We start from the raw sequence: 13030 nt of genomic DNA, 5'->3' as shown, positions 1-13030 counted from the left end.
AGCTTCGTTTGGTACAGAGGGAGGAAGGGGATGCCTACCTCTGCATTGGTCCAAAGGAGGCATATGTCACCTGCGTATGTCACCAGGAGGATGCTGTTCTCTGTCTCTTTGAGTGCTGCAGGGTTTCTTGCCAAGCCAATCCTAAGCCTGGTCCCTTTTCTTAGGAACTTCATCTCGGCCTCCTTCTACACGGCTTTGGGGCCTCTCTTGCTGGAAGTGACCAAGTTCAGGACCACCAGGACCCCTGCCCACCTGATGGCCGACACAGAGGCCAAGCGGAGGGAGTTGGGCTCCAACAGAAAGAGGCTGCCGAGGTACAACAGCTCTTTGGTGAGTCACTATCCTAATAGCTCATCTGTGTCACTGCTGGGCCAATTTATGAAAGGAAGCAAATAAAATACTGTCCGAGTTTGGCAGAGACAGTCCTGGTTAATCCTCTGTCACCCCACTTATTCAGGGGCTTTTAAAAATGTCCCAGTTGGTCTGTCCTCCTCCCACTTTCCCCTTTCTCAGCTCACTTCAGTTCCTGAGTGCAATTGAGTTTACAGCCTATCAGCTCAAAAGTGGGGAGAGGAGAGGAAAGAGGGAGACTGGATATGGCCCTTCCCAGGAGGTTGAAGCAAAAGCAAACTGCTGTGCCTTTCCTAATAAACAACTTTGGCCATCTTCACTGCCTTCTGGGTTGCTTGTCCACATGTGTCTTGTTTTTCCCATCAATGAAATGTTGGGGGCTATGGGAGAATGTCTCTGGATATAAATTGGGGGTGGACCCAATGACCCTCAACCCCAGAGTGCTCCGCAGAACTGCTTTATAAAAATGACATTTGCCTCCGAAATGTGGCAAGAAATGGCTAAATGCACCATAATTCTTTTATGGCTAAATGTACTATATATTTTGGGACACTCAGTATCCTAATCCATCATCAATATCCCAGCTATGGCCTAAATTATATTGTATATTATATTGAAAAGATTAAAGACAAACTGGATCTGAAAGGCAGTAGCTTTTTTCTGGCTGACGGCATTTAAAGTTTATTTCCTAGACTGAATTCTAAAGTGATGAAATAATATTTGGAGGCACCATGTGCTTTCCTCCCCTTTTGTTTAGTCACTCTCTGGATGGGGGCTATTTTCTGTTGCAGGTGACCTTTGCGGATGTGGCAGTATATTTCACGGAGAACGAATGGAAACTGTTGACGAAGAAGCAGAGACTTATGTACAGTTCTGTAATGATGGAGAATTATGAGAACGTGGCCTCTGTGGGTAAGGAACCTGAATCCACTAGCATTATAGAATCATAGTTGGAATAGACCACAAGGGCCATCCAGTTCAACCCACTTCTGCCATGCAGGAATACATTTCCGAACACCATCCAGCCTCTGTTTAAAGACCTCCAAAGAAGAGGACTCCACCAAATTTTAAGGGAGTATATTGCACTGTCCGATAGGTCTTACTGTTAATGTTTAGGTGGAACCTCTTTCCCTGTGGTTTGCATCCATTGTGGTGTCTCCTTTCTCTGTAGCAGCAGAAAGCAAGCTTGGTTCATCCTCAAAACGACCCTTTCCAATATTTAAACATGGATATCATATTCGTTGTTAATTTTCTTTTCTCCAGGGTAAACATACCCAGCTCTCTAAGCCACTCTTCATAGGGCTTTATGGTTTCCAGATCTTTCACCATTTTTGTTGCCCTCCTCTGGGCATGTTCCAACCTGTCAACATCCTTTATGAATTTCAGAGGCCAGACCTGGACACAGGATTATTCCAAGTAAGGCCTGAACAAAGCTGAATAGAGCAGCACTATTACTTTCCTTGATCTAGAAACTATCCTTGTATTGATGCAGCCTAGAATCACATTGGCCTTTTTAGCTGCCGCATCACACTGTTGGTCCAAGTTCAACTTCTGGTCTACTGGGAGTCATAGATCCCTTTCAAATGTAGTTTAATTGTGATAGCAACATCCTGTAGAATATTTGAATTTGTAGTTTTGTGAGGCACTATTGCTCTCCACTTTATAAGGATTCTAAATACCGCATTGTAAATTGCCAATTGTCAAATCCAGCTTCTGTCATTCATCCAGAATGTTTTTGGGGTTTAGGGGGAAATTGTTAGTCATTTAAACGATAGTAGTTTTAAGTAGTTGGTAAGGATATTGGGGCCTAGAATGGCTTCAGGGAAGGGAAGCAGTTGTGGAGGCTATTAATTGCCTGGTCTGTGAACTCTGGGTGGCAGACATGCTCCAAGGATGAGTGGCGTATGTGAACAGTGGAAGAAGAAGGCAAGAGGTACCTTGGCAGCCAGGCTGTTTAGGGGCTGAAGGGGAGGAAAAGGGAGGAGTGTGAAGGTAGTTAATGACAGAGGGAAAAGGTTTAGACACTTCAGAGACAGCTTAGACTTATTAATGGACGCTTCTGCCTGAGTTTCTCAATAAACCTTTTGGTGGAAGCAAAGGACTTTTTAATTCAGAAACTTAGTTCCGCCCCCAGATATCGCACCAATGCTAGGATTTTGTAGGAAGACAGTATGGAGATTACCAGTAATGCATTTCTCATGGAAATGGTAGCACATTTCTGAGTATCTTTCATTTTTTGGCCCTCTTCCAACCTTTTGAGGTTCTGCTTCACCTCCCCAAAGGGATGCAATGGGATACTGAGGCACAAAACTTTATTCCTATTTTAAAGCAATACAATGTGCAGTTGCCCCTGAGATCCCCAGGGGGCCAATGTGATGCCCCTAATCCCCAACAGTAGCCCATCCCTGTCTTAGAGATGTCTTAATACTGCTCCCTGGTGCTTGATCCTCACCAAAACAGAAGTCCAGGACCCAGCCCCCTTGCTTTGCCTTTCCCAATGAGTAATTTGTATATGGATTATCCTGCCTTTCTCAACAAATGAGTCTCAAAGTGTCCCTTTTATGCATCACATAAATGGGTGTGTGTCTGTGATAGAAAGCAGGAGTGGATGTGAAAAACAGAAACGCAGGAAAGAGATGGTGAAGGTGAAATACTGAAGCAGTGCAGATGGGCAAGAAGGAAGGTTGGAGAGCGGAGGGAGAAAGGGAAGGAGATTAGGCTTAAGAGGGAGATGAAATAACAGATATAGGATGGGGGACACCTGGCTGAATGAAACTACGTGTGAAAGGGATCTAGTAGTCCAAGTAAACCACAAGTTGAACATGAGTCAACAGTGTAATGCGGCAGCTAACAAGGCCAATGCGATTTAGGTTGCATTAATAGAAGTATAGTGTCAGGATCAAGGGAAGTAATAGTGCCACTGTATTCTGCCTTGGTCAGGCCCCACGTGGAATACTGTGTCCAGTTCTGGGCACCACAATTCAAAAAGGATGTGGAGAAACTGGAGCATGTCCAAAGGAGGGCGACTAAAATGGTGCAGGATTTGAAACTATGAGGAACGACTTGGGTAACTAGGGATGTTTAGCCTGGAGAAGAGAAGGTTAAGGGGTGATATGATAGCCCTGTTTAAATATTTGAAGGAATGTCAAGCTTGTTTTCTGCTGCTCCAGAGACTAGAACACGGAACAATGGATGCAAACTGCAGTAAAAGAGATTCCACTTCAACATAAGAAGGAACTTCCTGACAGTAAGGTCTGTTCGACAATGGAACAAACTCCCTCTGAGATTTTGGTGGAGTCTCCTTTCTTAGAGATCTTCAAACAGAGGCTGGATGGCCATCTGTCAGGGATGCTTTGATTCCTACATGGCAGAATGGGGTTGGACTGGATAGCCCTTGTAGTCTCTTCCATCTCTATGATTCTAGGCCTATGGGAGCCAGGAGGGGGAGGCAGGAGCAAAGCCAGGATCGCCTAGCTCTGTGCGGAGAGAAAGGGACCTCTGGGAAGGGCCAGGAGAGGGGTCTTGGGGATTGGGAGGCAGCCACCAACCTCACAGATTATACTGATAATAATAATAATGTTTTATTTGTATTTACCTGCCTCTCTCAATGGAGTGAGGCGGTATTACAACCGTAAAATAGCCACAAAACAACAATAGCATCCAATTTACACACAGTAAAACAACAAAACGCTTAAAACTCAATTTGGGACAAATAAAAAATTCATTTAAAATGCACCGTTGTGATCAGAAGTGGAATTTTTCCTTAAGTTCTTTACAAGAGGTCAGCTGGGTAAGCCTGCCGGAAGGGATCCGTCTTAAGAACTTTCTTGAAAGCATCCAAGGTGGTGTTAAGACGGATCTCCTCCGGCAAGTTGTTCCATAACTTGGAATTGCTTTAGCATGTTTCTTGGGTGGGGAAAGAATTGTCTGAAACTGAATTAAATGAAATGGGTGCTTGGTGGAAATACTTCAGCCAAAAAGGATTATCACACCGGCTCTGAGGTCCTTCTTGGCTCTGAATTCTGGTCCCATTCAAAGCCAATGTATAGCACAGTCTGAAGGCAACACTCCCAGAGTTCAATAATAACATAGCAGAGTACAGTAGCAAATCTCCAGATATAGGCATTGGCAATGCATTAACCACTTTTCACACTTAAAAATAACTCACAGACACAGTTGATTTCCTCCAAGTCCTAGGAGGTTCTGTAGCTTGCATTGCAATAGAAAACAAATATGTACCGGCTCTCCTCTCTGACTTTCATCAACTTCACAATCTCTTGTACACACAACTCCAACCCACATCAATCCACACGTGAGCTGTATACTGTATTGGTTGTGAGTCATCTCCTGGTGCCACACAGCATGAAGCTTCCTCTGCAGTTAGCTTGCATCATGCCATGTGCTCTGACTCAAGACTCTATGGCAGTCTCACAGGAAATGAGGCCACTTTTTAATCAAAGTATTTTTACATATATATATTGGAATATTTTTCAAATGCCTGACTATCTACTTCTACTGATTTCCTCATGACAGTTCCCCTTCAATTTCTTCTTTGGTAGCTCTGAGTAAGGATACAGTCATTATATGGATTTGGGGCATCCAGAACAGGGTCATGCTCAGGTCACTCACACCAACATTATTAATTTAATCTCAAATAGGGAGGGATAAACGTGGGGCTAAATCTTGGCGTAACCCTTTCCTCTCTTAACACTGAGATTCAGTCTTGTCTGTCCTTGTCGTCCTTTACAGAAGAATTTGTCAGCCACGAGAGAGTCCACACAGGAGAGAAGCCACATAAATGCCAGCATTGTGGGAAATGTTTTTCTTCAAAGGCACACCTAGTGAGACATCAGAGAGTCCACACAGGAGAGAAGCCATACAAATGCCAACATTGTGGGAAGTGTTTTGCCTACAAGTCAGTCCTTGTCATGCATCGAAGAGTCCACACAGGAGAGAAGCCATACAAATGCCAGCATTGTGGGAAATGTTGTTCTCAGAAGCCAGACCTAGTGAAGCATCAGAGAGTCCACACAGGAGAGAAGCCATACAAATGCCAGCATTGTGGGAAATGTTTTTCTCAGAAGTCAGACCTATTAGCACATCAGAGAGTCCACACAGGAGAGAAGCCATACAAATGCCAGCATTGTGGGAAATGTTTTTCTTGGAAGTCATACCTATTGGCACATCAGAGAGTCCACACAGGAGAGAAGCCATACAAATGCCAGCATTGTGGGAAATGTTTTTCTTCCAAGTCAAACCTAGTGACACATCAGAGAGTCCACACAGGAGAGAACCCAAACAAATGCCAGCATTGTGGGAAATGTTTTTCTTGGAAGTCATACCTATTGGCACATCAGAGAGTCCACACAGGAGAGAAGCCATACAAATGCCAGCGTTGTTGGAAATGTTTTTCTTCCAAGTCATACCTATTGGCACATCAGAGAGTCCACACAGGAGAGAAGCCATACAAATGCCAGCATTGTGGGAAATGTTTTTCTTTGAAGTCAAACCTAGTGAAACATCAGAGAGTCCACACAGGAGAGAAGCCCCACAAATTCCAGAAATGAACTAACATTATATTTATCAAGAAGCAAAACAAAGAATATATTTTAAATCTTGTGGTGATAAGAAAAAGCCCTTGTGATTCCGTGTGTTAGGTTTGTGTGTCCATAAGCCTGTTTATGTTTTTCAATTATATTTTGTTATTTTGAGGTTTTATTTGCCTTTATTATAGCTTATTGCTTTCATTTATAAATTTGAGTGGGGATCATGATGGTGGAATAGGTTAGTTAAACAGAGGGGTGGGATTGGCTGCAGCTGGTTAGAATAGTTATGGGAATGATAGCATTTGGAATTTGTGGGATGTTGGCTGAAGAAAGTTGGGGACAGGTATTAACAGAAAGGGCTAGTTTGTGGGAATGGCAAAGGGGGCCTTGTTATCTGTGGGACATAGACTGTGGGAATTGGAGGTGGGGGCCAGGTTTGGACGAGTGTGATGTTTTAGGTTTTGGGGTTTTATGTTTGCTTTGGGGAGGGCAGCTCTGACTTAAAGACTGAATTTCTGATTATGTGTTTGAAATAAAGTTTTTGTTGTTTCAGCACACTGGACTCATTGGTGTACAGAAATTCTGCATTTGCACAAAATGTACCCTTTCTTCTCTCCTCAGCCCTCAGTTCCATTCCCAGCCATAAAAACAGAGGCAAACACACATATATACTCAGAGAGACAGAACTATATGTACAAAGCAGAAACTTCCCAGCCTTTCCCCCCTGACTCCAGCTCCGCAGCTTGGGCTCCATTCCGGAAGGAAGGAAGGAAAAAAGGCCGTAGTCCTTCCCTTCTTCCAAAGGCCGCCAGCGGAATAAGCAGCGGCAGCAGCAAAGGCCTTACGATCCCTGCGCATGCTGAGAAGGGGTCTTTGGGGCATCTGAAAGGAATGAAAGTGCCAAGGGAAGAGAAGCATAAAGGGACTGCTGAAGTCGGGGGGGGGGGGATTTGGGACCTGTTTCAGGCACCTTCCCCCCGGAACCCATTACTAGAGCCTTTCACAGCTAACTATAATGCTTTAAATGACTATTTCACAGATAATGTCTCTCAGATAAGAGCCAAATTGGACGTCAGCATTATTGCGGAGGCTGTAAGTGAGGTGTCCCTGAGTAAGATCATACTGGATCAATTTGAATCTGAGTACTGAGGATGTGGACAAGCTCCTTGGAAGTGTGAAGAGGAGAACTCGCCCTCCCGACCCTTGCCCTTTTTATATCACCTGAGATATATCATATATGCATCTCTTAGTTAGGGCTATTTTCCATCATGCTTAAAAGAAGCGGTGCTACGGCCCTTTATGGAAAAGTCCTCCCTAGATCCCTTGGACATGAACAATTACAGACCAGTCTCCCATTTCTAAGCAATATGATTGAGAGGGCAGTTGCTCTTCATCTTCAAGTGGTCTTGGATGAGACAGATTATCTGGACCCATTTCAAACTGGCCTCAGGATGGGATACGGAGTCGAAACTGTTATGGTTGCCTTAGTAAATGATCTTTGCTTCAAGGGGGGATGTAACTTACCAAAATTTAAGCTGTATTATTATGCAGCTTGTCTCAAATGACTAGAAGAATGATTCAAATTAGAAAACAATAATTTATTGAATATAGAAAAAGCTAACCTGAATCTTGGTATACATGCATATATGTGGTATACAAAACCAAAAGATGATAATACTTTTAACCATCATGTTATAAGAAGATCATTGCTTAAAGTATGGTATAAAATGAGACATCTATTTTGGGTGTAATTGCAAGAAGCCTATTACAATAGAACAAAGGACAAAGATACTCCATGGCTAAGATACAGAGATTTAATAAATAAAACACCAAAAGGAAAATACAGTATGAAATCTATGGAAGAACTTAATGAAAAAGGAAACATGAAGGATTGGTTTTTATACAACCAATTAAACAATCGTTTTAAGGCAGACAATAAAGCTCCTGGGTTAATGATGGATAACAATGCAATAGATAAAATTATGATAGACAAAAAAGGTAAACACATATCCAAATATTATAAACTATTCAAAGAAAGAGATCTAGAAGATGACATTATTAAACACAGCATGGTAAGATGGGCACGTGATATAAATCAAACTATAACTGTAGAGAAATGGGGAAAATCATGGAAAGGAACAAATGAATTCACTCTGTGCCAAAACTATAAAGAAAATTACATCAAAATGTTATTCAAGTGGTATCTAACCCCCCAAAAACCCACCAGATATACAAAACTGGCAATACTAAGTGCTGGAAATGCGGGGAACCCGAGGGAAGCTTCTTTCATATTGGTGGACATGCATTAAAGCTAAAGGATTCTGGCAAAGGATTCATGGAAGCATCCAAAACATTCTGGATATAAATATTCCCTTTGAACCAAATTTATTTTTACTGAACATGACACACAACATAAAGTCAGTAAAATACAATATAATTGTTTTATATATGGTCTCATGTGCAAGGATCTTATTTGCTCAAGTTTGGAAATCTACAATTAATCCTTCTATCGAAGATTGGTTGATTAAGAAATATGAAGCTAGAAATATGGATGTAGTATCTGCTTTACTCAGAGGGAAGTCAAAAGAAGATTTAGAAATGGAATGGAGTTGTCTTAAAACATTTGAAGAAAAGGGTAATAAAATCCCGTTAAATTAATAGTTAATATTTGGTCGATATTTGGTAATTTAAATACTATCATGGGAATATCCCAGTGTAATAAGAAATTTGAAAATAAGAAAAGGAAGGCCCACATCATTGTTGTTGGAAACGCCACACACGGAGTTGTATAGCCACATTCTTTGCTGCTCCTGGCCTTGCTGCAGTTGAGTGATTGACAGTTCAAGGGTGGCGACACGCTCCAACGCTGCAATGGTAAAAGGAAGTGTTTAGACTTTGCTTGTTGTTTCTTGCTCCCTTCACCCTTAAATATAAGGCCATTCAGACTACATTTTACCCTGGTTCCCAAACCGGTTTAAAAGTTGGAAGTTCACACTCACACCAATTTTAACACAACTCTGTCAGGGGCTTGCACAAGAGATCCAGGGCAAATCCCCCTTAGTGCGTTTTTTCTGAAAGCGGACTATGGACCCTTTCCTTTTGAAAACAACCAGCTCTTCCCTGTTGCTGACAAATATGAACTCAGCCCCGGTCATGATTGGGTCAAGTTCAGGGGGTAGATTACCCTGATTGAGGTAAAGGGTAGTAGGAACTTGTTTCTGGGGAGATTCGTTATGGGGCACCTGGATCTGCCCAGTTCTATCCAGGGCAAATGAGGGAGTGGGAATGGGGCCTTTGTGACCTTCCTGGTGCTGGCCCTCCAGGTGAGCGATGCATTGGGCAAGGAGTCCTTCTCCTCATCACCTGCAGCTTCTGGTTCCGCTGGAGGCAGGGCCTCTTCTCCAGCATCACCTGGAACAACGGACCAGAACAATGGACAACAACAGATGGATGTGTGCATGTGTGTTTGTGCATATTCATATATTTATATATGTGGAGGCATCTCTATCTAAGACCACTCAGACTTATACCTTTATGAACCTATATATATATATATATATATATATATATATATATATATATATATAAAATAATAATAATAAATTTTATTTCTACCCCGCCCTTCCATGGAAATGATCAGGGCGGCTTACAAAATTTATAAAAACATTACAGTACAAGATTAAAAATTCAACATAACAGTTAAAACCATTACTACAAAAAACAGGAACAGGAAACAGTAAAATAGGAAAATACACATATCAGGGGCAGAAGAAAAATGCAAAAAAGTTCCATCGATCCAGGGTCAGAAGGGAAAGAAGGGTCAGGAAGAATAGACAAACAAATTAAGGTGGGAAGGCCAGCCGGAATAGATATGTTTTCAGCTGTTTTTTAAAAACAGCTAATGAGGCGGCGGAGCGAAGCTCTGCAGGGAGCTTATTCCAAAGTAAAGGGGCAGCAGTAGTAAAAGCCCTCTGTGAGGTCCGGGTAAGGTTAGACCTAGGGACCTCCAACAATTTAGTCCCGGAAGTTCTGAGTGTGCGGGACGGATTATATGGGGAGAGGCGGTCCTCCAAGTACCCTGGGCCCAAGCCATTTAGGGCTTTATAGGTCAAAACCAACACCTTGTATTGAGCTCGGAAGCGAATAGGCAGCCAATGTAGATCTTTTAAAATAGGTGTTATATGGTCCGACCTGGAACTACCAGCGACCAGTCTGGCTGCCATGTTCTGCACCAATTGCAGCTTCCGAGTTTGGTACAAGGGTTGCCCCATGTAGAGCGCATTGCAGAAATCCAATCGAGAGGTTACCAAAGCATGTACAACAGACTCTAGGTCCTTTCGGTCCAGGTAGGGACGCAGCTGGCGTATCAGCCGAAGCTGATAACAGGCACTCCTGACCGTCGCATCCACCTGAGAAGTCAGCTGGAGCGACGAATCAAGGAGTACTCCCAAGCTGCGCACCGAGTCCTTCAGGGGGAGCGTGACCCCGTTCAGGGCCGGGTGACAGATCTCACCACCAGAAACCGGGGAACCTATCACCAGTACTTCCGTTTTCCCTGGATTCACACTGAGTTTGTTCTCCCTCATCCAGCCCATTACCGACGCCAAGATGCCATCCTTAGTTACTGCATCAGTCGGAGACATAGAGAAAATTATCTGGGTGTCATCAGTGTACTGATAACACCGCGCCCCATGTCTCCGGATGATCTCTCCCAGCGGCTTCATGTAAATGTTGAATAGCATAGGGGACAAAATCGCTCCCTGAGGGACCCCAGATGTCAGGGCCTTCCTATCGGAGCGACAGTCCCCCAGCTCCACCATCTGGGATCTGCCCGAGAGGTAGGAACGGAACCACTGCAAAGCAGTGCCCCCAATTCCCAACTCCCTCAGGCGTCCCAGAAGGATACCATGGTCGATGGTATCGAAGGCCGCTGAGATGTCCAAGAGCACTAACAGGGACACGCTCCCCCTGTCCATGCCCATATAATGTTTCAAGTCTATAGATCTTGCATACAACATCCATAGATCCACCTATACATATCCATAGATACCTGTCTGAACGTGTGCATGCGTATGCACACGTATTTAAACACACACACACACACACACACACATATATATATACGCACAGAGAGAGAGAGAGAGAGAGAGAGAGAGAGAGAGAGAGATGCAAGCACATGTACACATATATGTTGGATTATATATACACACACACACACACACACACACGTATATATACACACACACACACATTTATATATACTCTTCTACTTGCGTACAATTTAAACTTAAGCAAACGCATGGAGAAATATGCGGGTACATAAGCATGCACATGGACGCACCTGCACATGTATACACTGCCCACGTTCTGTTCAACATCAGTGTGTATATATAATTATAATTGCATATATGTTTACTTCCAGTCATAACAGCATAACTGCCCTGCGATTACTGTAACTGGAATGTTTATACTTTGTGATGTTTTTATGATATGTAAAGTCGAAGGCTTTCATGGCCGGCATACACAGTTTTTGTGGGTTTTCTGGGCTCTGTGGCCATGTTCTGGCAGAGTTTCTTTCTGACGTTTCGCCAGCATCTGTGGCTGGTATCTTCAGAGAATGCTTTGCCTCAAAAAATGCTTTGCCTGGAAAAAGGACCAGAGAGACCCTCTCACAGCCGCAGGAGTTTACTGCAAACCATGTTTAATGGAATATGTTTTTCAGCAGTCCTTTGACTATCTGCTTCCAATGATTCCCTCATCAAAGTTCCCTCAGTCTCTTCTTTGCTAGCTCCTATGAGTAAGAATACAAACATTATATAGATTTGGGGGCATCCAGAACAGGGTCATGCTCAGGTCTCTCACACCAACTTTATTAATCTAATCTGAAATAGGGAGGGGTGAACGTGGGGCTAAATCGTGGGGTAACATCTTCTTCTCTTAATGCTGAGATTGTCTTGTCTGTCATTTTCCTTGTTTACAGAATCACTTGTCAGTCATGGGAGAGTCCACACAGGAAAGAAGTCACATAAATGTCAGCATTGTGGGGGAAAATTTGCTTACAAGTCAGTCCTTGTCAAGCATCAGAGAGGCCACACAGGAGAGAAGCCATACAAATGCCAGCATTGTGGGAAATGTTCTTCTTCGAAGTCAGTCCTAGTGACACATCAGAGAATCCACACAGGAGAGAAGCCATACAAATGCCAGCATTGTGGGAAATGTTCTTCTTCGAAGTCAGTCCTAGTGACACATCAGAGAATCCACACAGGAGAGAAGCCATACAAATGCCAGCATTGTGGGAAATGTTCTTCTTCGAAGTCAGTCCTAGTGACACATCAGAGAATCCACACAGGAGAGAAGCCATACAAATGCCAGCATTGTGGGAAATGTTCTTCTTCGAAGTCAGTCCTAGTGAGACATCAGAGAGTCCACACAGGAGAGAAGCCATACAAATGCCAGCATTGTGGGAAATGTTTTTCTTGGAAGTTAAGCCTAGTGACACATAAGAGAATCCACACAGGAGAGAAGCCACACAAATCCCAGTAATGAATTAACATTATTTTTGTCAATAATGAATACAAAAAATATATTTTCAATCCAGTGGTGCTAAGAAAAGGCCCTTGTGTTTTTGTTTGTAAGCTTTGTGTGTCGATATGTCTGTTTTTGTTTGTGTTCTAAAATTGTATTTTGTTATTTTAAGGTTTTAATAGCTAATAGTATACATAATTACTTTGGGTTGTAAATTTGGCTGGAGATTGTGGGTCGTGGTATAGGTTAGGTAGTTTGGGGGCTGGGATTTGTTATAGATGTGTAGAATAGTTATGGGAATGATAGCTTTTGCAATGTGTGGTGTGTTGGCTGAAGAAAGTTGGGGGCAGGTATTGACAGAAAGGGCTAGTTTGTGGGAATGGCAAAGGGTCCTTGTTACCTTTGGGGCAGAGACTGTGGGAATTGGAGGTGGGGGCTAGGTTTGGAAAAGGGAGGAGTTTTAGGTTTTGGGGTTTTAATGCATTGTTTGGATTGGAGTGGGCAGTTCTGTCTTAAACACTGGGTTTCTGTGTGTTCTCAATAAAGTTCTTTGCTATTTCAACACACTGGACTCTTTGATGCACAGAAGTTCTGAATTTGCCCAAAAC

General features: G+C 43.0%; 1 protein-coding gene across 1 annotated transcript; it reads left to right on the top strand.

The window, feature by feature from the left end:
• Positions 1 to 2244: 2244 nt before the first annotated feature.
• LOC149290511 (uncharacterized) lies at positions 2245 to 12440 on the top strand. Its single transcript, XM_089489354.1, has 3 exons — positions 2245 to 2284; positions 5101 to 5864; positions 12045 to 12440. Exons 1-3 carry the CDS (start codon positions 2245 to 2247, stop codon positions 12438 to 12440), a joined length of 1200 nt encoding a protein of 399 aa, XP_089345480.1.
• Positions 12441 to 13030: the final 590 nt, after the last annotated feature.

The sequence above is a fragment of the Sceloporus occidentalis genome, unplaced genomic scaffold (assembly GCF_023333645.1).
Source record: "Sceloporus occidentalis isolate IW3139 unplaced genomic scaffold, rSceOcc1.0.p SCAF_39, whole genome shotgun sequence".
NCBI classification, from domain to species: domain Eukaryota; kingdom Metazoa; phylum Chordata; class Lepidosauria; order Squamata; family Phrynosomatidae; genus Sceloporus; species Sceloporus occidentalis.
This window is presented reverse-complemented; position numbering and strand designations above follow the sequence as displayed.